The sequence below is a fragment of the Narcine bancroftii genome, chromosome 13 (genome assembly GCF_036971445.1).
Source record: "Narcine bancroftii isolate sNarBan1 chromosome 13, sNarBan1.hap1, whole genome shotgun sequence".
In the NCBI taxonomy this organism is placed as follows: domain Eukaryota; kingdom Metazoa; phylum Chordata; class Chondrichthyes; order Torpediniformes; family Narcinidae; genus Narcine; species Narcine bancroftii.
Window position 1 is genome coordinate 76,159,728 of NC_091481.1, and position 25,483 is coordinate 76,185,210.

The 25,483-nt window shown below is 42.1% G+C and overlaps 1 protein-coding gene and 1 pseudogene across 1 annotated transcript in view; both read left to right on the forward strand.

Moving 5' to 3' along the window:
* LOC138748670 (NF-kappa-B inhibitor beta-like) overlaps positions 1-17,756 on the forward strand; it is a 37,956-nt gene extending 20,200 nt beyond the window's left edge. The window contains exons 3-6 of the mRNA XM_069909253.1: positions 276-516; positions 1,426-1,514; positions 5,239-5,484; positions 15,276-17,756. Of these exons, the coding sequence (XP_069765354.1) occupies positions 276-516; positions 1,426-1,514; positions 5,239-5,484; positions 15,276-15,311 (612 nt within the window). The 3' untranslated portion in view covers positions 15,312-17,756. The remainder of the gene's footprint in view (positions 1-275; positions 517-1,425; positions 1,515-5,238; positions 5,485-15,275) is intronic.
* Positions 17,757-21,862: 4,106 nt separating this feature from the next.
* Positions 21,863-22,036, forward strand: LOC138749071 (U1 spliceosomal RNA; annotated as a pseudogene).
* Positions 22,037-25,483: the final 3,447 nt, after the last annotated feature.

The following is a 25,483-nucleotide window of genomic DNA, read 5'->3' on the forward strand; positions in this document are numbered from 1 at the left end:
TTATTTGAATTAACTTGGCAAAAATGTAGATTAATAGATTAATAGATTAATTCAATACCTTACTTCTCATGTGGATTAAGGAACTGTCCAATGTAGTTCCATCCATTTGTTTGTACGTATGTATATGAGATGACTTGTGTGTTTTCCTTAAAAATTGATATGCAAGTTTATAGTGTTAAATTCATTAAAAAATATTTAAAAAGAAAGTATGCAGACTCTCCCTCCACATTGCCTCTATAATTATCTGCTTTCTTTCCCACTTAAATCTCTTGCAGACAGCACTGCACTTGGCTGTGATCCTTGGACGACCAGAATTAATAAAGAAATTGGTAGCAGCTGGAGCCAACCTCTTGCTTCAAGAGAAGGATGGGAACACTGCCTTACATCTCGCTTGCAAGGAAATGGCACTTGCCTGTGTTCAGGCACTCCTGTTTCACCATTCCAGTCATCTAAAGTATTCCAGTTTCTCAGATCCTTCACAGTTCAGACAACAGCTACATTTCTATAACTACCAAGGTAAAGTCTCAGAGTTTTGTTTCCTTTTAGACAGGTTCTGGCTGGAATGCATTTGTCGAGTTAGCAGACATGAAAGCTTAGAGTTTTGGAAGCGTTCCAATTTTTTAATTATGAAATTGCAACCTAGCAATTGGTTTCTCCGTTCCTGGTTCTTTGCTTTAACAAAATCAAAGTCTCTTGCCTGGAACAGGTGGTCACTTTCGGAGTCAAAAGTACAGGATGGGGATACTATCCCTGCTGGAAGCCTGGGGCGTTGATTATTGTTATAACTGTGTATTCATCTAGTAGTGAGAAAGTCAAACCTTATGACACACAAGAATATTTTTAAATAAGATGTTACTGTCAAGTTGTGGTGTTGGATAGTATCATGCGATTCATCAGTCTTTGAAACCACAGAGTTTACTGCTTTGTATAATTATCTCATTATTCACACCTTCTGTATTCAGCCAGGAGATAGATAGATGTTAGGAAGCCAGGGTCCCTAATAGCCTATTTGTCAGAAGAAAACCATATACATCAGAGATTCATTTCCAAACTGCAAAACTCTAAATGACCTCTGTTAGGATTTAGCAGAGGTGGTTTTCAATGTTCTTTTTAAATTTGCAGTAAGAATCGGTGTTTATCATGGAATGGTTTGTAACCCTCCTATTGGGATGCAGGCTTGGGAGTGTTCTGAGCTAACCTTGGAACAGGACCCAGTTGTGAATAGGAACTTTCAGAAAAGCTGAAGAAAATTGAAGGGAAAGAGAAAACTGAATGTGTACAAAATTCAAATAGAAATCCAAAGCCTGTTATAAATCTAACAGGGCATTAAAATGGTACCTGTGAAAGACTGGTCATTGATTTGGGATCAGGTGGCACACTTCTAATTTTTAGTTCTCGTATTCTGAATTTTCTCTCTTCCCTCAGGTTTCATGCCCCTCCACGTGGCTGCACTACTTAATGATGTTCAGATCGTTGAGTATCTTTTACATTTTGAAGTGGATGTGAATGCAAAGGCAAGTTGTCTAATCTCTATAAAGCAGTTTGAGAGACGAGGGCTTTCAACCTTCGGCTGGGTCGATGGGAGTGGGGGAGGAGCAATTTTTTTTTCATTGATTCTGAGGGGGAAGGGACTGGCCCATTTTCATTCAAGATGATTTTTGTCTCTTCCTGTTTAGGTTTAGGTTTCTCCCCTCCCACAGGGCATGTAGCTCGCCTGAGAGTGTGGGTGGGAAGCCCAATCCACGGTCTCACTGTGGTCTCCCATGAATGTGAGCCTGGAACAGTCATGTCATCTTCTATTGAAGCCAGTTGAAGCTCTACCCACCATTTAAAAAAAATAAATAAATCTTTCTTTACAAAGAAGTTGGTGCCCTGGACAATGTCCCTCGCCATCCCAGCAAACCCATTAACTAGTTGTTCAAATGCTTTGGAACAATATTCTGACATCTGAAATGTTTGCCTTCGTGTATTTCAAATTAATAGTTTTATTATAACTATTATAACTTAGCAGGTTTTTTACTGTTCTACTCCAATCCCATTTTCTCATCAACCTTAATTCCAGGGAGTCCTAAGAAGTAGTAGCAGTTAATCCTAAAGACCATTTAAGGAAATCCAAAAGCCACTAGTTGTACTCCACTTCATAGGATCTTCAGTGCACAAAATAGCCACCATTATTGGGACATAAGCAATCAGAATGATGCTCTTTCTTTTATCATTTTAAGTTCTTTAAAACAAAGTTTCTGGGGAATGAAGAACAGTAAAAAACCCATGATCTGGAAGTCAATCAACCGGAAACCCAAACAACTGGCAGAAAAAATCCCCAGAGGAAATAAATGCATAGATAAGCAAATTTCAAGGGGATGAGAAAAGATTTGGAGGGTGTGGGTTGGGGGTAAGATATTTTCAGGGAAGAATGTAGCAGATAAATGGAGGATATTCAAAGGAGAAGTTCTGAGAGGACAGAGTCGGTCTGTCCGCGAGAGGATTAAAGGAAAGGTTAGAAACTAGGGAGCCTTGGTTTTCAAAAGATATCGGGAACTTGGTTCGGAGGAAGAGGGATTGTGTACAACAGGTATAAACATCAGGGAATAGATGAACTGCTTGAGGCATATAAGGAGTGTTTAAAAAAAAAAAATTAAGGAAATTAGAAAGGGTAAAAGGAGATATGAAGCTGCATTGGCAGGAAAAGTAAACATAAATCCAAAGGGTTTCTATAGATACATTAAAAGTAAAAGTATAGTGAGGGATAAACTGGACCCATTGAAGAAGAGGGGGGGTAGGGCTCCGTGAGAAGCCAGAGGAAATGGGTGAAATTTTAAACTTTTTTTTCTTCAGTATTCACTAAGGAAAATAATATTGAGCCAGATGACGTGAAGAAATAGGGTAGAGAGCTCATGGATAATGTAAGAATTAATGAAGAGGTAGTGTTGGCTATATTGAAAAAGATCAAGATGGATAAATCTCCAGGTCCTGACAAAATATTCCCTAGGATCCTGAGGGAAGTTAGTGAACAAATAGTGGGGGTGTTGACAGAAATATTTTAAATGTCACTGGCCACGGGGTAAGTGCCGGAGGACTGAGAGTGGCTCATTGTTCTGCTGTTCAAAAAAAGGATACAAAAGCAAACCTGGTAATTATAGGCCTTGTCAGTCTGGCGTCAATGGTGGGTAACTCGATGGAAAGTGTTCTTAGAGATGGTATATACAACTATTTGGAAAGACTTGATTGATTCGGAGTCGTCAGCATGGTTTTGTGCGCGGTAGATCATGTCTAATAAATCTTTTTTCAAGGAGGTTGCTAAGAAAGGTTGATGAGGGGAAGGAAGTGGATGGTGTCTATTTGGACTTTTGATAAGATTTCCCATAAGAGGTTAGTAAGGAAGGTGGAAGCATTACATATTAATGATGAAGTAGTGAAATGGATTCCACAATGGTTGGATGGGAGATGCCAGAGAGTAGTGGTGGAAAATTATTTGTGGAATTGGAGGCCGGTAACAAGTGGAGTGCCTCAGGGATCGGTACTGGGTCCACTGCTGTCTTTCATATAAACGATCTAGATGATAGGGTGGCAAATTGAATTAGTAACTTTGCAGATGATACAAAGGTTGGCAGTGTTGTGGAGAGCGAGGAAGATTAGCAAAGCTTACAGGGTGATATAGGACAGTTAGAAAAGTGGGCTGGAAGATGGCAGATGGAGTTTAATACTGATAAATGTGAGGTGCTACATTTTGGTAGGACTAATCAAAATAGGACATGCACGTTAAATGGTAGACAATTAAGGAGTGCAGTGGAACAAAGGGATTTAGGAGTCATGGTACATAATTCTCTGAAAGTTGAATCACGTGGATAGGGTGGTGAAGAAGGCATTTAGAATGTTGGCTTTCAGAAATTAAAGTATAGAATGCAGGAGTTGATATGTTATGTTGAAATTGTATAAAGCATTGGTGAGGCCAAATTTGGAATATTGTGTGCAGTTTTGGTCACCAAATTACAAGAAGGACATAAACAGTATAGAGGGTGTGCAGAGGAGGTTTATGAGAATGTTGCTGGGGTTTCAGGGTTTGAGTTACAGGGAAAGTTTGAGTTACAGGGAAAGGTTGAGCAGGCTGAGACTTTATTTTCTGGAGCATGTAAGGTTGAGGGGTGATTTGATAGAAGTATTCAACATTATGAGGGGCAGATAGAGTCAATGTGGACAGGCTTTTTCCACTGAGAGTGGGGGAGATTCAAACAAGAAGGCAAGAGTTAAAGGGAAACAAGGAGGAATTTCTTCACGCAGAGGGTGGTGGAGGTATGGAATGAACTTCTGGCAGTGGTGGTAGAAGCGAGATTGATGTTAATATTCAAGGAAAGGTTGGATAGGTATATGAACGGGAGAGGTGTGGAGGGTTATGGGCCAAATGCGGGTTAGTGGGACTAGGTGGGAGAAGATGTTCGGCACGGCCTCCAAACCGGCCTGTTTCTGTGCTGTAAATGGTTATAAGAATAAATAAAATTTTAAATAAAAAAAGTTGTAAAAGTAAATATTTTCTAAAGCCCTTGGAGCAAACATTCAACTAGTGGAGCACCCTGTTCATGTCCCGCTCGCACCAACTGTTTGAATAAAGTTCTGCTGAATAAAATGGCGGTGCCCAGGGTGAAGAACCGGTCGATGATGCTGGGTCGACTCTCCCAAAGTGTCTCCCTATCCCTCCCTATTAAGAATCTTTATTGTTTATTCGTATTTGGAATATTAGTAAGGCCTTATCTATAAACTTGGGGGAGGGGGGTTAATTACGTCAACGGCACTGTTGCAGTGCCAGGAACTGGGGTTCGAATTTAAATTTTGTAAGTTATGGGAATTACCTGATAACAGTGAATTTTATGAAATTAAATAGCACAATACTGACTTTTTCCAAATTACTTTACATTTTGCACTGTCTTTTGTCTTTTAAACTGAGTATTCTTAATGCAGGTGTATTAATTAGACATTGTAACAGTGTGTCTCAGTCAACCAGAAAATTTGGATATGCGGCATCCGTGATCCCTGTAGGTGTCAGATCACAGGGATTCCACTGTATGAACTAATACTTCGGCATCTGCCATTGTTGGAATTAATGAGAAGATGCTCCTGCTCTGTTTAAGAATGGGCTGCTCGCTTGCTTAAAAGATTTTCAATCTTTTGGTCCATGTGACAACAATTCAATTCTGAGAGATTGCCCATCTTTCTAAAGCTCTTTACATCAATTTCTGTCTGTAGGAGAAATGTGCAGGTCGGACTGCATTGCACCTGGGAGTAGAACAACAGAATCGTCAGATCGTCAAACTCTTACTAAACAGAGGAGCAGATGTTCATGCCCAGATGTACAATAGCTGCACCCCAATTTGTCTAGCAGTGTACATGCCAGATTCTGGAATAACTCAGATGCTCAGAGACTATGGCTCTTCAGAACCGCTGACAGAGGATGAGACAGATGAAGATGAAGGAATTGATGAAGACGGTGTGGTATGTAAAGCAGTTTAATGGCACATGCTCAACTGTGACATCTGAGAACATTTTCAAGGAGGGAGGATATCTCCAGATTGGACTGGTTACTGAGATATTGTGTTCAGTTCTGATCACCTCATTACAAGGAAGGATGTGGAAGCTATGGTGTGTCTTATGAGCCAAGGTTAGCAGAGCTGGGACTTTTCTCTTTGGGGTGAAGAAGGATGAGAGGGGACAATAGTGGTTGATAAGACTATGAGAGGTGTAGATAAGATGGACGGTCACCCCTCTTTTTGCTGCACAGGAGTGGAAAACAGCTGTACAAAATGAAGGTAGGAACGTTTAGGGGCGACGGCAAGGGTGAGTCGAGTTGTGGGCGCCTGGAATGTGTTCCAGGTGGTGATGGTGGGTGGAAATAATAGGGACATTTAAGAGTTTCTTAGAAAGGCACATGGATGGGTAGCGAGGTAGGGAGAGTTTACCTTAATATCCTAAATTCCAGTGCCGTTAATGTGGTTTCACATTTGACCCCAATGCAATACAATACAAGCACATTTTTGAGCATGATTGCTGTATACTTTTCTTCTAGAGCCTCTTTTTTCAATGCCATCGAGGGAAAAAAAAATTGAATAAGAGTTCACTTGATGGCAGAATGGTGGAATTTCACACATTCAAATGGACAATTGGCCTGTCAAACTAGTACCGGCTGCTTTGAAAGGTAGTTCCTCTCCCCTATTCTTTCACCTCACCTATGCAAGTTTTTCTCTGTTATCTCAATTGTGGTGCAATAACAATAGAGGGGTATGACTGTGAGGTAGGCAATATTTAGATTGTTGAGTAGGGATTTCATAGGTCAGCACAATGTAGGTCGAAGGGCCTGCAATGTGCTGTGATGTTCTGTTTTCTATCTTTGGAAACTGGCGTGTTGCTCCCACTAACCTTTTCAAGTGGTGATTTCCAGATAGTGACAGCAGGTGATGGTTTATTAAAAGTTACCATTGACTTCTGCTTTGGTTATTTACCAGTTATAATTTTGTCCTCTGGTTACTGACCCTCATGCCAGTAAACCTGAGCTAATTTCTAATCCCTTTGATTTTCCTGTTTGGGTACCTTCATCTTAAGATCTGAAGCTCTCTCCTGTGTTTCTGCTTAGTTAATGAATCTAACCCTCTTTGACCATATGTGCTGTAATATCTGATGTGGCTTGGCATCAATTTTTGCTACTTCCCATGTAAAGTGTCTTAGTCTTTCCCCACAATCCAGGATCTCCATATGATTTCATGTTCCTTTATCGAAACTTTCTTTAACTGTCTCATCAGTAATCCAAAATTGATGCTGTACAGAATGGTGTCTTACCCACGCCATCAAGCCTTCCTTTATGAGGAAGATAAGCCATGTTGTGATAAATATTAAATATACAGGTGTATTGCTTTACCATTCAATGATGGAAAATCCAGTAAATGCTGATGCAGTTTAGGATTGCCAATTTGTTCCCTCTCTTCATGACCCTGGTCCTGGCAGCACCCTTATGGGGTGTACACACAACAAAATAGCTTTGGGTTAGTCTTGTGTAGTTAAACTGATAAACAATACTCATTCATCCCAAAGCAGAATTATCACTTAGGGAACTGTAGCTTTGAATGAGCCAATGGGTCAAATTGAAGGGAGAGTAAGGAAATTCATGTACAAGTTGAGTACCCCTTACCTGAAGATACGAAAGCCAAAAAGATCCAAAAACTGGAATTTTTTTTTAGTGCCGAGGAGACGTCACAAGTTGAAAAAAAAATTCCCCACCTGACTTGCCCATGTGGGGCTCTGACACTCTGTTGCCGTCAAATTGGGAACAACAGAGCTCTATGGAACAAAACGAAGTCTTTGCTTCTTGCCAAAAGATGCCAAACGGAGCTGGGTCCAAGTCTTCAGCATTGACTGCAGTCACTGACAGCAACTCTATTCTCAACATCAGGTGGGGTGATGTCCACATTGAAGAAGTCGCCTCGGGCTCCCGGGCAGGAGTGTGGACCTCAGGCTCCCGGGTAAAACGGTGGGGAGGTGTCGGTTCTGGCGGTGGTGGTGGGGAGGTATCGGGGACCGGAGGCAGCGGCAGGGAGATGGTCTTCTTTTGTAAGCAGAGATCAAGTTTTTTTTTGGTAAGTTCTAAACATTATTTCATGTGAATTTTCCACTTGTGGCGTCATGTTGGCACTCAAAAAGCCTGCCGTTGTTTTGTTGTTGTTTAACCGCTGATACAGGTATTCTACTGATGCAACTGTGCCGCTTAGTTCTTGTTAAAGTTTTGATTGGCTTTACACAAAAAAAAATACATGTACAAAACATTTATGGAATGCTCAATAAAAGTGACAGATTACATAGCTCAGCAAAATTTAAAGGCACATCGAGCGCATCCACAATACAAAAGCACATCTCATAATTTTTTCGTGAATAGCGGTGTCTCTAAATCCTTCCCCCCCACCCCCCCAATCAACATTGTATGGCTAAAAAAAAAATGTCCTTCATTCCTGGAGTAAAATGCCAAAGTACTGAAATTCAGGATTTATATTATGCCTCTTTGGCTTGGCTTCGCGGACGAAGATTTATGGAGGGGGTAAATGTCCACGTCAGCTGCAGGCTCGTTTGTGGCTGACAAGTCCGATGCGGGACAGGCAGACACGGTTGCAGCGGCTGCAGGGGAAAATTGGTGGGTTGGGGTTAGGTGTTGGGTTTTTCCTCCTTTGCCTTTTGTCAGTGAGGTGGGCTCTGCGGTCTTCTTCAAAGGAGGTTGCTGCCCGCCGAACTGCCTAGAGGTTGTAGAAATAACTGAAGAATGGTCCCCATAACATTTGAAACCTTATTAATTGAGTAACGAATCTTTTCTAAATTTAAATAAGACATAATGTCCCTTGGCCACTGAGCATGGGTGGGCGGGGTAGCATCCTTCCATCTAAGCAATATCGCATGTCTGGCCAAAAGAGAGGCAAAAGACAGAATATGACATTTGATTGGAGTTAAAGGACCATCATCCTCTCCAGTTGTACTGAAAAGAGCAGCCAGAGGATTAGGCTCCAGATTTACTTTAAGGATTAAGGGGAAAGTTTGAAACACATCCCTCCAATAATTTTCATGGCTAGGACATGTCCAGAGCATATGGATTAAAGAAGCCTCTCCTCTCTTGCATTCATCATAACAAGAATTTACATCTGAATAAATACGAGATAATTTAACTTTAGGCATGTGGGCCCTAAATACAACTTTGAATTGGAATAAACAATGATGGGCACATAAAGATGTGGTATTAACCAGCTTAAAAATTGAATCCCAAACCATGTTCCAGGCATTTTTAATTTTACCTAGAAGGGCATGTATTAAACCTACCAACTTATCATAGATAATGAATACTAAACCTTTGCGAGCAAGTTGTAAACTAAAAAGTACGTCAACAATGATTGCATCAGGTGCCTCCAGGAAATCAGGAATCTGCGATTGAAGAAAATGCCTGATTTACAAATATCTGAAAAATTGATTATTTGGTAAATTGAATTTTTGAGAAAGATGTTCAGATGAAGCAAAAGTGTTATCCATAAAAATATCTTTGAAACGTTCAATGCCCAATCTGTGCCATTCATGAAAAGCAAAATCATCCAGAGAAGATTGAAAAAGATGATTGGATAGAATAGGACTTGAGAGAGAAAAACCATGAAGTCTAAAGTGTTTTTTGAACTGCACCCAGACTCTCACAGTCTGCCTGACAACAGGATTGTCAGTTGATTTATTTAAAGAAAAAGGAAATGAGGATCCAAGAAATGCTGAAATGGAAATGTTTTTAGCAGAGTTCAGCTCCACTGCTACCCATACTGGAGGGTCCACTCGATTATGAAAGTATAACCAAAACATAAGGTTACGTATATTGACCACCCAATAATAAAATCTGAAATTAGGTGGCGCCATCCTTTTAGATTTCCAAAGATAGACTTTATTTAGAAGAGGGCGCTTACCCTTCCATGTATTAGACGATATAGGCGAATCAAAAAATGATTTGGGATGGAAAATTGGTATAGATTGAAAGAGATAAAAATTTAGTTAAGAGATTCATTTTGATAGGATTAATACGACCAACCAGAGATATATGGGGCAACCATCATGTTAAGGACTGTTTCACATGTTTTAATGAAGTAAGGAAATTTTCTTTAAAAAGATGCTTGTGATTCTTTGTAACTGTAATACCAAGATAAGTAAATTGATTTCTCACGACCTTAAAAGGAGAACTAGGTGGATTCAAAGGGAGAAGTTCACTTTTATGCTGGTTTAATCTATATCCTGAAAACTGACTAAATTGGGAAAGTAGTGACACCATGGGAGGTAAGGAGGTGTCAGAGCTTGATGTGAAAAGCAGATCATCTGCATAAAGGGAAACTTTATGTTCAATTCCCTTCTGACAAATCCCTGAAATATCCTCACACTCTCGAAATGCAATCGCTAATAGTTCTGCGGCCAAATCAAAAAGACTTGATGGATTCCCCATTGGAGATCGAAAGGTAGTGACTATTGAATGTTGGTGAGAATTGAAGCCGTGGGGCATGAATACAGTAATTTAATCCATGTAATAAAACATGGTCCAAAATTGAATTTTTCTAAGATTGCAAATAAATACATCCACTCCACCCAATCAAATGATTTTTCTGCATCCAAGGAAAGAATGCATTCAGGAACGGCACTGGAAGGTAAGTACAAAATATTCAGTAAGTGGTGTATATTAAAATAAGAGTAATGGCTTTTAATAAAGCCTTCTGATCTTCAGTAATGATTGATGGTAAAATATTCTCCAATCTACGGGCCAAAACTTTATCCAAAATTTTAACATCAACATTTAATAAAGAAATTGGCCTGTAGGAGGAGCACTCAGTTGGATCTTTATCTTTCTTTACTATGAGAGATGTATACACTTTGTTAAATGATGCTGGGAGATTACCCTGCTTAAACAAATCAGATAACACAGAACCTAATTGAGGTGAAAGCAATTGAGAAAATGATTTAAAAAAAAAAACTCCACAGGAAAACCATAGGGTATTTTCTAGAACGCAATGAAGAAATAGTAGCAGCTATTTCTTCTTGCGATTATAGGCTCATCTAATCTCATTTGGTTATCTGAAGAAAGTGTGGGAATATTTAAATGATCCAGGAAACTCTTCATTGAACTGCTATCATTTGTGAATTCAAAAGCATAAAGTCGGAAATAAATGTATCATTTATCTCAGTGATCTGTAGTAATGTTAACCATCATCCATTCGAATTATTGTAATTTGCTGCTTGCTTCAAAACCTCTCAACTGATAAGCTAAAAAAAATTTTTTAACCAGATTTGTCACCATGAATATAAAACTGACTCTTACCCTTCAAAAGTTGGAATTCAAGTTGGATACATTGACAGGAGATCAAATTTAGTTTGAAGTTCAACCTGCTTTTTATATAATGCAGGATTTTTAATGTGAGCGTATTGTTGATTTATTTGTTTAATTTGATTAACTAATTTTAATCTTTATTGGCTTTCCTTTTTATATTCATGGTATAAGAAATACTGTAAATATTCGAGTATAATGCAGAAAAATTTCCCCCTTTTTCCCCATAAAAATAGGGGGAGGAGGGTCGCATTATACTCGAGTAAAATTTAAAAAAAAAATTCTGCAGGCGAGCAGGCGCGACTTGAGCAGGCAAGCAGCAGCGCGACTCGGGCGGGAGAGCAGCAGCGCAACTCGGGCGGCCGAGGGAGGGGAGGTCGTGAGAGACGACATCGCGAATCGGTTGGGTGGGGGTCATGAGAGATGCCAGTGCGACTCAGGCGGGTGAGGGGAGGGGTAAAACTTTTCCCCTCAAAAATGGGGTAGGGTCGCATTATACACAAATATTTACGGTAATTTCCCCCCCTGAGAAAAGCTTTCAAAGCATCTCAAGTAATCAAACTGGAAGTTTCTAATGAAGTATTTGTATAAAAGAAAAATGTTATCTGCTCTTCCATAAATTTCACAAAGTCATTATGTGATAGTAAAGACGAATTGAAACGCCAGTGTCTTTATTTGAGGGAGGCCAGGAAAGGTACAAGATAATAAAACAGGGGCATGATCTGATATTACTATACTCTGATAATCACAAAATTGAGTCAGTGGGATTAGATGATTATCAATAAGAAAATAATCCACGAAAAAGTGTGTTGAACCTGTGAAAAGAAAGAATATTCTCCTATTTTGATAAAGAAAACACCAGACATCAGAAATACCATAATTTGATTTAAAAAAAGAATTAATGTGGCAGGGTTAGGAAACAAATGATCCAAAGCAGGGTCTAACCAACATTTAAAATCCCTACCAAGAATCGGGGAGTATAAACTCGTCTGATAGGGAAGAAAAAAAGTCAATAAAGCCCCACATCATCTACATTTGGGGAGTAAACATTGGGAAAAACTACCATCTTATACAATTTCCCTGAAACAATGATATAACAACCATTTGTATCTGATACAACACTGATGAACGAAAGGAATATTTTGAGTAATAATAATTAAAGACCCCCCCCCCCGGCTTTAGCCTGAAAGGAAGAATGAAAATGCTGCCCCCCACCCCCACCTTGTCATGAAGTGAGAATTATCACAACAATGAATATGCTTTTCTTGTAAAAAAAAATACAATTGTGGCTTTAAGTTATCTAATATATGAAAACACTTTCCTTCTATTAACTGGATGGTTCAAGCCTTTCACATTCCAAATAAGGAAATTAATAAAATTTTCCTGAGACTTAAGTATATTTTAAGTTGGTTAGCACAAATAATATCCAAACTCCAGGTATCGGCCTTGAGGCAAAAACTTGAAACTAGTAATGAATTAAAAATAAACCGTACAAGGTCAAAACTTGTACCAACTCCTAAAGCCATAACAACCTTGAGAAAACCACCTCCAACCTCAAAGCCAGAAAGCTGCTAAAGTTGTCAACAGCAAGCACTTCAAAACAATCATTTGCCACCCAAACAAATCTTCCTGCTGGACATAATTTTGTTAAGACTACACCCATATTTAAAAAAATTAGAATTTCTCATACAGTTCTGAAAAGTATATAATAAAGTAGAAATATGAACCATTGTTATTGAGAAAAAATGAATGTATAATTCTCAGTATTCTTGTTTAAAAAAAATGTAATAGTTCAATGAATTTTAATACAAAGAAAAATTACTTATATGACTACAACCCAAGTGGGTTTATTGCCCCATAAAATGTTGCCAAAACAAAGAAAGCCAACCAGATCTTGCCCAAATAGAAATTCAGTCACCAAGTAGAAATTCACACTGGGCTTGATGCAGTAGGGAAACCATCTAGATAATTCCGAGCCTCTTCGATCAAGCAGAGCCACTTCTTGTGTCCACTGGGAATTGTAATGTGGATATGCACAGGATACACAAGATAAAGGAACAAAGTAGGCCATTCGGCCCATCAAGTCTCAGCAAATCCCCCCCTGAGCTAAACTGTTTTAGTTCCAAATTCTGGCCTTTTTGCTCTATCCCTTGATATCCTGACTAATTAGATACCTAGCAATCACCCCTTAAACTCCCCCAATGATCGGGCCTCCACAGCTGTATGTGGCAATTAATTCCACAAATCCATGATCTTCTGGCCAAAGAAATTTCTCCACATTTCTATTTTAAATGGGTACCTTCTAATTCTAAGACTGAGCCCTCTTGTCCTGGATACAATAGGGAAGGCTTGGAGACACATTTGGGGACAATAATCCTCTACAATCCTGATCTCCTGGCTGCAATATTCGAGTTTCCCTCTTCGAGTTTTATGAATCAGAAAATCCTTTATTTGATAACCATGTAGCTGAAGAATGACTGAGCGTGGTCTCTGCCCTGGAGCAGGCTTAGGTATTAATGAGCGGTGAGCTCTATCAATCTCAGGTCGAGAGGAGCTCCTTCCCAAAAACCACGCAAAGCAACTCTGGAAAAAATTCTTGTAAGTTGCCCACTTTTGGTAGATTCAGCCAAGCCCAAAATATGCAGATTTTGTCATCTGCTCCTGCCTTCTACGCCATTAGCTTTGAATTGTTGTCACTTAATCTGGAGCACACATCTTCTAATTCGTCAACACGCTCGCACAAGTTGTTCAAACCAAGCTCAAAAGACGATAAACGTTCACCGTGTTCCTCAGTTAATCTCTGGACTTGGTCAAGTTTAGCATCATTCTGACTTGAGATAAGTTTAAAATCATGGGCTAATGACTGTATCCAGTAGCTCAGAAATATGCTCCATAGTCAGATTAGTTGGCTCTTCTTTCTTTCCTGATTTACCACTTCTTGTAGCCATTTTAAAACAAGTATAGATAAAGGCGAGCGTAAAAATATGAAACACTTTGGTTGTAAAGTAAAACACTAAATAGGTGAAAGAAATATAAAGTAGGCAGGAGCATCTGACTGCTACTGCTACACCATGTTTCAGCCAACCGGAAGCTCCATTGCTTTGTCCCAAAAACCGAAAAATCTCTCGTCCCAAGCATTTCGGATAAGGGGCACTCAACCTGAACTAGGCAGGCCTCATCGCTGTGGGCTTTGATCTTGTCTAAAGAATGGGTGTTGACGCTGAAATCAGCTGCTTAGTTTAGAATTTGACATGATTATTAATCCCTCCAGCTTTTGATCCCCTTCCTTTTCTCTTCACAGAGCCATTCGCCCCCCCCCCCCCCCACCTTAGTTTGCTGGTGTGCCCCTTCCACCACCACCCCATCTACCTTGTACCTTCTGTCTGTGGGACTGTACTCCCCCCACCATTTTGCTCAGGTGCCTGTCTATATTTTGCTCATACCTTGAGGAAGGGCTTGACGTTGGTTCTGCATTTTTATCCTTGCTATATAAAGTCCATTGTTTGACCTGCTGAGTTTCTCCAGCGCTATGTTTTTAAAATGATTCCCCCCCCCCCCCCCCCCCCCCCCGCTTTAAACTGAAGACTTTGTATTGAAGATTTTATATCCTTCTGTGCTGAACTTACTGGTGCCTGAGTTGCTCTGAAGCTGAATTGTGTTGTCCATACTTTGGGCATCATGGTCTACTCTCAGCGAACATGAGGTTGAAACGACGCAAAATTCTGCAGATGCAGAAAACCAAGAACCAGGCCACAAACCTGTTGGAGAAGCTCAGCAGGTCATTCAGCATCCACGGGAAGTAAAGGGTGACCAACGTTGCAGGCCTGGGCCCTTTGCCGAACCGGGACATCTTTTTCTTTGCTGTCCTGCTAATTTTGTAGAACGACATTGGAAGAACTGTCCAAAAAGAAGTCCCTCCTGCACGATAGGACTTGTGCGTGACCATAAAACGCACTTAATGTGCCCAAGCCAGAAAAAATGACCTCGTTGTTTTGCATATTTTATGCCCTTGTAGTTATAATCTTCTGTCCGATCTTTATAGTTCCTCTTTCTGTTTAACAGTAAATCTTAATGCACACATCACTGAAAGTAATTGATAGTTTCCACAGAGGTTTGTGTGTGGTTGGTGTGAAAAGCCATAAAGGTTCAAGGGAGATCAAAGTTACTTTGACTCTTGACATAGTGACAGCAAAGCACCCACAAAGATCTAATGAGCAATTCCTGTGTGTTGAGAGTAGTTAGAATGTGGCAGTCTTTGTGTTGAGGGTCCACCTGTTATTTTCAAAGCAATATTTCAGGTAGCTGGCACCGAGAGGGCAGCGATTGAACAAAATGATGTGTCTACAAGTGAAATCATGAACTTTGGTTCAAATTCTTCAGATCATGTTCTATTAAGTTTTGTTCTTTTGTTTTTTAGGGGGAGTATGATGACTTCGTGGTGCATGGATGTTAATGGAAGATCAGAAAATTCTGCATTATCATATTTAAAGAGTAAAACTAGCATTAAAGTGGTTCAGCTCAACTGCTGTAAAGGCCCTTTAGTCCCTTTTAACTGTTGTGTAACTTTGCATTGAACCAATATGTAGCATTGGAGTAGTCTTTATAACCTTGCATCTGAAAGTATGGTTTGTGTTTTGAATGTGTCTTGGCATCCTTTCAAAGGGGAACTCGATAGAAAAGTTCCAAGCAGGCGAGATGGGAGTTTGGCAGCGTGGGAACAGCAGAGCATGAACAGTGGAAATGGGTACAAGTGCGAATAAAGCTTGGGAAAATTGGGTGCCAAGTCGGAACAATGAAGAAGGAGCCTGGGGATAGGGTTGGGGCTGTGTTGTAGTGATGGGGGGGAGAGGAGGAAGGTTGCTGTTCAGAAAAAAATATACTGCAGCTATGCTGCTTCCCCCAGTCTTTTGCAAGGCAAAATGGCTTCCTTGCAGCCAGGATTCCACGAGCGTCATCCTTGGCAGGATCGGTGGAAATGAATCTAATACAAGTTTTAAAGAAGTAATCGTACATCTCTGCTTTGCTGCAACAACCTGCCTCGCACTGACAAAGAACAGTTTGCTTGTGGACCTATTGCAAACATATCAGTTTTGTGAATGCTGTTTGGATTTTTTTTTTGCTGCAGGGACTTCCCAACACTCGTGCACCACAACTACTTGTAGGAAGTTGGACAGTCGGTATTTAAGGGTATAGGTTGCTCTGTATTTGAATGCACTACTGCAGTTGCAGTAACTCAGTGCAATTGAATTCACCCTTCCTGGCCAAACAAGGAGAATGGAGTCTATCTGTGGCTGCACTCATAGAGACAATTCAATTACTCCTGATTTTCCTCTTTAACTTTCCATAGCTGAATTGTGCAAGTATGTGGCGTGGTTGAGAAAGGCAATCTAATAATAAGACTCTAAAGCAAAATGAGTTTGTTAATTACATAAAATAAATTCATTGATGGTCCACATGTTAAGACTAAGATAATTTATTGTTTAGATGCATTTTGTCCCTTATTTTTGATACTTAAAGGTCATCGCCTGAATAGATTAGCCTTCTAAATTTCAATGTTACATTTGATTAGACTCTTGTAAGCCAGGAAGAGCTTTTGAAGACCTGTGCATTGTGTGATGGTTCCCATTGGGAGATCTGCAATTGATGATGTTCTGGGTTCTTCCTTTCCCCACCAGTCTTCCTGAAACTAGTTTATTACTGCCGGTGCTTAGCAGCATTATCAAGGAAGTACGTTTGTTAAAGGATAAGTCTGCTGAACGCAGATGAACGCAGGCTCCCTGTGAGCTCGTGAAGGTTCTCGCTGTCTGCTGGTTGTAATTTAAAGATTTTTTTTTTCCCTTTTGGAAATCCACCTCTAATTCCTTTGTTAAGAGATTCCAGAGAGAGGGAGATCAGGAGGCGAAAATGCAACTATTCGATCATTCAGTGAGGTCTAGATTTAACTCCGTGTTTCCACCATATTAGGAGTTCTTGATGCACAGTATTTTATTTCCTGAAATAGAATTGTAATTTTTCTGTTTATTCTATTGGTTCTCTGTAATATATTGAAACCATCAGTTAGGTCACCCCCTAATTGTAATAATCCTAGTTTGTGTAGTGTCTCGTCTGGATTTATCCATTTTCATTTCAGTAAAACCTACTGCACTTCCTCCAATCCATTTAACTGAAGGTAAGATGTAATCCACCCAATGTTTTGATCTGCTGCAGTGGCAAAGTCTCTGCCTTGCGAATAGAAATACCGATAGATTCTTTAACCTGCGGTGAATTTGGATCAGTGCCCTCCCGCAGGAGTCGGGAGGGACAACAACTGGCAGCTGACCCTGGCCAACTTAAACGAGTTATAATTGAGTTTTATTTTTTTTAAATAACTGATCCAATAGAGCAAGTGAAATGAGATCCAGCAGCTTGTGCAAGATCTATTGATGGAATTTTTTTGAACCTGAATGGAAATGGCCCCTGATACTCAAAAAAGGTGAACACATTTAAAGACACTTCCTTCTAGCTTTCTATTCTGATCAGTCAGTCCCCTGTGAGCTGGTTGCTCTGGTCTATGGCGTGAGTTGTCTTTACTGCAATCACCCATCACAAAGTTATTTCCTCTCACCTCTGTGCATGTGTGCAGAATGCTCATTTCTGCTGATAAAAATGAGTAGTGTTCGTGAAGTTTCCCTGGAGTGAAGTAATTTCTGGTATATAGCCATGGTTTTGTGTCAGTAGTTGGTCGACTTGTATTTTTATTGCTATCTTTTATTTCCTTGCTTCTCTGGCCATGCACTGGGATTGCAAACTAGTGTCTTGCTTGCCTTGCAGCCAAATGTAACCACTTAGGATAACCAGCACTTTTTTTAAAAAAAAAGAAAACTGACAAATAAAAGTTGCAAATATTGTGGTTTAATAATGCAGTCTTGTTTTGGTGCTGTCGAGTATTGTCTTTGGTTTTTCTCTCTCTTGTCCTTGGTTTCTCTGGTTTAGTTATGGATTCAAGTCCCAAGACAGCACATCCTGAATCAGAATTTATTCGGTGTTTTGTGACAGCTTCATAGTGCAAACATTCATATTATAAACCTTACAACAATAATATAAAAAATAAAAAGTGGTGCATGAAAAGGAAGGCAGTCTTTGGTTCATTGATTATTCAGGAATCTGATGGCGGAGGGGAAGAAGCCGACCTTGTGCCGTTGACTGCTCATCTTCAGGCTCCTGTACCTCCTTCCTGATGGAAGCAGAGAGAAAAGGGCATGGCCTGGGTGGCAGTGGGTCTTTGAGGATAGAGGCTGTTTGTTTTTTTTTGAGACTTTCTCCTGCTTTGGACAGCAATGAAGGACAGAGGGTGGGATACAATTCTAGAAGTAATTTTACATCCAGTGTGTGATTTCTGAAAATGAGCAGTACCTCACTATTACAGGTGAATGCAATTGCCAGGCCTCTGCTCATCCTCCTGAATGGACGGTAAAGTCCCACATTGACATGAAATCTTTCAGCATCTGGTCATTACCTCTTCTATTTATGCAATGTCACTGAATGTAAATCAACTGCTTGTTCCTTGAGTTTCCTTTGCCTTGACATTACAATTTTGGGGCCCCTTTCATTGACCTGAGGCTGTTTGTGGGGAAAATGTTGCATTTTTGTCCAGTTTCCTTATGTGACCATCACCAGCTTATTTGGGTCCAAACCCATGGTACAAGTGAGACAAGAACGTAAAATTTCAAAAGTTTGGCACACCTTGCATGGGTGGAAAAGGCCTTGTGGAAAATGTCCAATCTATCATACTTTGAATGTTGAGATATGGACATTAATAGTGTTGCAAGCATCCAACAGGTTTGTCAAAATCCAGAGGATTGTAAACTTCATATTTATATATCAGGGATGGCTAAACTACAGCCTGTGGCCAACTGAGTATTTTTAAGTACCCCATTAGAACATAGTCTTTAAAAACACTTTTTCTTGCAGTGGAACTGGTTGAAAACTGCCAGGCTTAATATTGTTTGGCCCATGACTCCTTATGAACAACCAAAAAAGAGGCTAAAGGGGAATTTGGGGTTATGTGGCAGTGGAGCATGGGTAATGGCAGAGCAGGCTGCAGTGGTTGTATGGCCTGACCCAGGTCCTAGTTCTTAAGTATAAGCAAACAATGCGGGGAACTTGCTGTTCAACTTCGGCTGAATTCTCTAACCCAACAAATTGACACATTTCAAGTTTCAATCTATTGTGACAGCAATAAATTAGTCACGTTACATGACATTTCTTTTTGCCTGCTGTAAGGCAGACAGTTTCACCACTGGCATGAATTGCCTGAGCACCTCTTACAGTCAGAGAGAGGAAAACAAATTAAAGTCCCCGAAGAGTCACGCAGTCCGCAGATTCACCTCCAGCACTTCTGCGGCCCCTGCATCCACACACAGTCCAGTCCAAATCGTCAGCAACTTGAGCTCCAGATCTGAACCTCCGATGCAGTCAGGGACCCTCCAGCGCGCTCGATTCCGATACCCTCCCAGCCAGTTTGAGCCAGCGTCCAGCACTCTACAGCACGGCGTGAGTCTCTACAGCAGTCTCCAGTAACCCACAGCTTCCATGGGTTCCTCACCTTGAGTCACCAGCCTACTGCGTTCACTAGTCCCTCAGTTGCAGATACCCCTCTGGTTCACTGCCAGCGGGCCATCTCCGCTTCTCCCTCAGACGGTGCATGATCTTCCCGTCCTCCGGGACCTTGGTCCGGTCCTTCCCCGGAGTCTACAGCCCCTTCCGGCTGCTGCTAATTACTAGGTGCTGCCATCTTGGGCGCAGGCCCGCAGTCACAGGATTTCTACTGAAACCACCTTCGGTTCCCTCAAGGGGCCGTTCAAAGTCCGTGTGGAGCCGATGGCAGCCGGTGGCCGACGGACTCCTTGGGAGCGCTGAATCTCCGCTCCCTCACTCTCCGCACGTCCAACCAGCATTTCTTCCTCCTGAGGTTACTGATCTCTATTTTTCTGATGAACGTCAAGTTGTGGTGGTTTGTGAATTGCACAAATACCCAGAGGCGTAGAAACACAGGTGGGGCTTCTGTGTAAACTCCCTCCATTGAACTTGGATTCAGTATCCATGCACCCAGGGGGGGTCATTAATATCACTTGAGGAGGTGGTATGCATCCTCAAAGATAATCAACACCGAACACTTCTAGGTTCCTGATACAGGAGATCATAAATCATTACTCTTGATGTCTCTTCTAAACTTGCCTCCCCTCACCTTAAACAGATGTTCTCTGGTATTTGCCACTGGGAAAAAGTATTTGGCTGTCTACCCTATCTTTCCTCTCCTATCTTGTGAACCTCTATTAACTCACTGCTCATCATCCTTTATTCTCAAGAGAAAAGCCGTAACTCTTAACCTTGCCTCATTAGACACGTTCTCCAATCCAGGCAACGTTCTGGTAAATCTCTGCCCCTCCCCCACCAAATTTTCCACGCTGTAATGAGGCAACCAGAACTGAGCACAATATTCCAAGTGAGATCTAACCAAAGTTTTATAGATCTACAACATTACCTCATAATTAATGATGGCCCGCATACCTTATCAATCTGTCCGGCAACTTTTGAGAGATCTATGTATTTGGATCACAAAGTACTTAAATTCTTCCACCCTGTTAAGAATCCTGCCATTAACCTTCTGTCTGACCTGCCAAAATGCATCTCCTCAACTTATTGATATTGAACTCCATCTGCCACCTTTCTGCCTTACTCTGCATCCTGTGTGTATCCTACAACAAACTACATTATTCACAGTGCCTCCAACCTTTGCATCATTGCAAGCTTGCCCATCCTTCCACTTCTTTGTCCAGGTCTTTAATAAAAATCACAAACGGCAAAGGGTCCCAGAACAGATCCCTGCGGAATGCCACTAGCCACTGACTTCCAGGCAAAATAGATTCCATCTGCTACAACTTTCTGCAGGCAAGCCCATTCTGAATCCACACAACCAAAGTTCTATGGGCCCCATGTCTTGTGAATTTGTCAAATGCTTCACTAAAATCCATAGTACCACATCTCAAGTTCAAAGTTTGAGATTAGGAGATCGCTTTGCTGATTACCTTCACTCTGCACCAGTGACAGAGACCTCCCCGTAGCCTACCATTTCAGTTCTGTGTGACACATGTCTGTCCATGGCCTTATGTACTGCCCCACCAAGACCACCTGCACATTGAGGAACAACACCTGATTTTCCATCTAGGCACTCTCCAGCCAGGTGGCTTCTGCTAACCTGCTCTCCTCTTCCCCCTTCCCCTTTCCAGTTCTCCCTTCACCCAGCCATCCCTCCTCCCCTTGATTGTTGCTGTTCCCTCCCTTCTCCATCTATCATCTCCTGCCTTTGCAACCACCACTTGTGTTTTTTCTTCAAGTTCAAAGTTATTGTCAGAGTACATACATGATTTCAGATAAAATCCTGAGGTTCTTTTCCTGTAGGCCTGGCGGCAATTGGTAGTGTAAACTGTACACAAGAAAAAGATACGTGTATAAAAGGAAATGTAAACAAACTGAATGCAAATGCAGATTAAAAATAAATTTTCAGTAATAAATAATGTATAAAGTAAGAGTCCTTAAATGAGTCCTCCAGTCTGGTGGTGGAGGGGTAACAGCTGTCCCTGAACCTGGTGGGGCAAGTCTTGTGGCACCTAAACCTCTTCCCTGATGGCAGCAGCGAAAACAGAGCATGTCCTGGGTAGGCACTTTTACATACCCGCTGAACAGAAAGCTTCTGCTCCATTGGCAGTGTCAAAATGTCAAGCAGAATTTATTATGTAAATTCCATCCTACAAATTTTCCACTGGGACCCCTACACATTTTTATGGAACAGCTGCAGTGTAAATTGACCGCAGCCATTCCATGAGAAACGGGCCTAACGAATACGATGATCCCCCTCCAACAAACTCCGCCACAAAGGAAGGCTGTGTAAAAGTGTCCCTGTGTTAATGATCACATTAGGACATACAAAGCAAAGTATGCTTTTTTTTAGAATAATCCCAAAGTATACTTACCTGGCAGGGGAGAATCGGTGGTCATGATGGCCGATCTCCCAGGACGAGGCTATCCCATTGCACTTCGGGTGTGCTGATACCTGCGATGTCCCCAAATGCGGGATACTCGACTGCAAAATTTGTGGTAGTGGGGGACTAATTTTTTTTTAAGAAAAAAAATTCCCGAAGTTTCTGTGTAAAAATGCTGAAGGCCTTTCCACTTTTCCTTCTTTAGTCGCTTTCTCAAAAAACTCAATTAGGCTCAAAAGGCATGATTTGCCCGTAACAACACCATGCTGATTATTCCTGAGAAGACGGCTTCCCTAGATGTATATCCAATCGCATTACACCTCCATCCCCCATACTGAAAGCCTTAATTTCTTACTCGATGACAGACCCATCCAGTTCCCCCTCCCTCCTCCACCACCACTCTCCTCCGGCTGGCAGAGCTTGTCCTTGCCCTCGATAATTTCTTTGGCTCATCCCACTTTCTCCAAGGGGTAGCCATGGGTCCCCTCATGGCCCCAGCTATGCCAGCCTTTTTGTTGGCTCTGTGGAGCAATCCATGTCAGGTGCCTATACGGGCAAGGCCCCTCAACTCTTCCTCCATTACATCAAAGACTACTTTGGCGCTGCCTCGTGCACCTATGATAAGCTCGTCAATTTCATCCACTTTGCTTCCCATTTCCACCCTGGCCTCCAATTAATTTGGTCCATCTCTAACAACACACTCCCTTTCCTTGATCTCTCTCTCTCCTCAGGACACAAGCTCTCAACAGACATCTACAAACCCATAGCTACCTTGTCTAGACTTCTTCACATCCAGTTCCCTGTAAGGATTCCATTCCTTTCTCTCAATTTCTCCGCCTCTGTTGCATCTGTCCCCAGAATGAGGTCTTTCAAGCCAGATCATCAGAGATTCCTTCAAACAACGTGACTTACCCTTGTCACCATCAATTTGGCTCTTATCCGCATATCCTCCATTACCTGCACATCTGCCCTGGCTCCTCCACCCCCATGCACAACAAGGACAGAATTCCCCTTGTCCTCACCTGCCACCTCTCCAGCCTCAGCATCCAAGATATCCTGTGCCATTTTGGCCACCTACTACGTGATTGCACCACTAGACACATATTCCTCTCTCTGCCTTTCGCAGGGTCCGCTCCCTCCATTGACTCCCTCGTCCGATCTTCCCCACCAATCATCCCGTTGGCACCTACCCCTGTGACCACAGGAGATGCTCCATTTATGCCCACACCTCCTCACTCACCACTGTTCAGGGCACCAAACAGTCCTTCTAAGTGAAACAACACGTCAATTTCCAAGGGGGTCATCTGCATCCGGTGCTCCTATCGAGGCGTTCTCTACATCAGAGAGACTGGACACAGACTGCGAGATCACTTTGTTGAGCACCTCGGCTCAGCCTCAGTAGTGTGGCTTTCCCAGTGACCACCCATTTCATTTCCCTGCCCCATTCGCTTGCTGATATGTCTGCCCATAGTCTCATGCACTGCCAGCCTGAGATCACCTGCAAATTGGAAGAACACCACCTCATATGCTGTCTGGACACCGTGCAACTGGATGGCAATAATAGTGACTTCTCTGGTTTCCATTAAACCACCTCCATGACTCCTTTCCTATGGTCCTGTCTCTTCCCCCCGCCCTCTCTCTCTCTTCCCTTTTCCATCTGTCTCCTTTCCCCCAGCTCTGCATTCACAGGGCCAGAATACCCTTCTCTCCCTATCAATTCTTACCTTTCCTCTCTCCTGGCCTCCTCTCCATATCTAATTAACACCTTTAGTCTTCAGGAGAGCGAATCTGAGGAAAGAATCCAGCCCGGATGAATTATCTGGCTGAGTATTAAAGATCTGTGCTGACTAACTTACCAATGTATTCGCGGATGTATTCAATGTCTCACTCTGGTAGGTCTGGTACCCACCTGTTTCAAACAGATGTCGATCGCACCGGTGCCAAAGAAGAGGGCAGTTACCTGCCTTAATGACTAGCGACCAGTAGCACCTACTTCAGCAGTAATGAAGTGTTTTGAAAGGCTGGTGTTTGAAGCCTATCTGCTTCTGTCCGAGTGGTCACATGGATATGCCTATCGTGACAACAGGCCTATATCTCACTGGCCCTACACAAAGCCCTGGAGCATGTGGACAGCAAAGATGCAGACATCAGGATGCTCTTTATCGACTACAGTTCGGCATCATCCCCTCAAAACTGATCAACAAACTCCAAGACCTGGGTGTTGAATCATGTGTAATGGATCATGGAATTCCTCGCCTCCAGACCACAATCAGTGAAAATTGATGAGAACATCTCCTCCACAATCTCCATCGGTAGCAGATCACCACTGGGCTATGGTCTTAGCCCCCGCTCTACTCACTTTACACCTACGACTGTAGCTTGGTACGACAATAACACCATTTGCAAATTTGCCGACGATACCACGGTAGTGGATTGTATAAAGGAAGGAGATTGAAAACTTGGGTGAATAGCACTCAATGTCACCAAAACTAAGCAGCTGATTGTTGACTTCAGGAAACGAAAGCCAGAGGTGTACAATCCAGTGATCATTGTGGGGAGCAGAGGTGGAGAGGGTGAACATATTTAGGTTCTTGGGAGTCACTGCCACCAGCCCCCCTAAATCTCATCCTTTCAGTGCTCCTCTTGTAGTGATGTTAAGGGAATGTGCTTTGTTGGACCCAACGCCGTTTTTAAAATAAAAGGTGGTTTGGAACGCATGCGCAGATTGCTGCCACAGGGGAGGGAGAGATTGAAGAGGGATAGAGTGCGATGGCAATCCGCGTGTGTTCCAAATCGTAACGTGGATTGTGAAGTGATGCTGCTGCCCCAAGTTACCTGGCGCCATCTCGGGCTCCCGGCAGGAGCAGAGATGTGGGATCAGCTCCTGGCGGAGCGGGGACATTGGCCTCCCGGCAGGACGGGGTGGTGGGGTCAGCCTCCCGGCAGGTGCGGGCATGTCGGGCTCCTGGCAGGTGTGGAGAATATTGGTTGGGCCTCCTGGCAGGACCGGGCACATCAGGTCGGGCTCCCGGCAGGAGCGGAGATGTTGGGTCAGCCTCCTGACAGGAGCGGAGACGTGAGTGACAGAACTGAACACCATCGTTGTCAGGGCCGACTTGTATCAGGGCGATGGCAAGTGTCCCAGAAATCCCACTTCGGACAAGATGTACACTCCACTAACCTCATTACCGTTCGGCCTCTTCTACCTCGGCATGAATACAAGGTCAAAAAATAAATAATAATAAACTCTCACCAGAGACCTTACCTTGGCCCTGCCTCTTCTCGCCGAGGCCTAATGACTAATCTTACACCAAAATTACTTAAGTTATACTTTGGATTGAGCCAAACTGAAGAAAGGTGCTAGGTGAAAGCAAATCTAGAATGCTTTCAGCTGGGACGTGCGATGGTGTTATACTGTTTTCATACTGTTAGATTGTGATGCATCCTTCCTGTCTGTTATGGAAGAAGCATAAGTAGTGAAAGGAAGTCCAGAAAATTGGAGGAATTACAACAGACACAAAATTAATCTATTTTGTCTTCCGAGCATTCCTTGTAAAGCTGACAGGATACAAAAGCAGTGGAACTTTATATGAAATAAACTTTG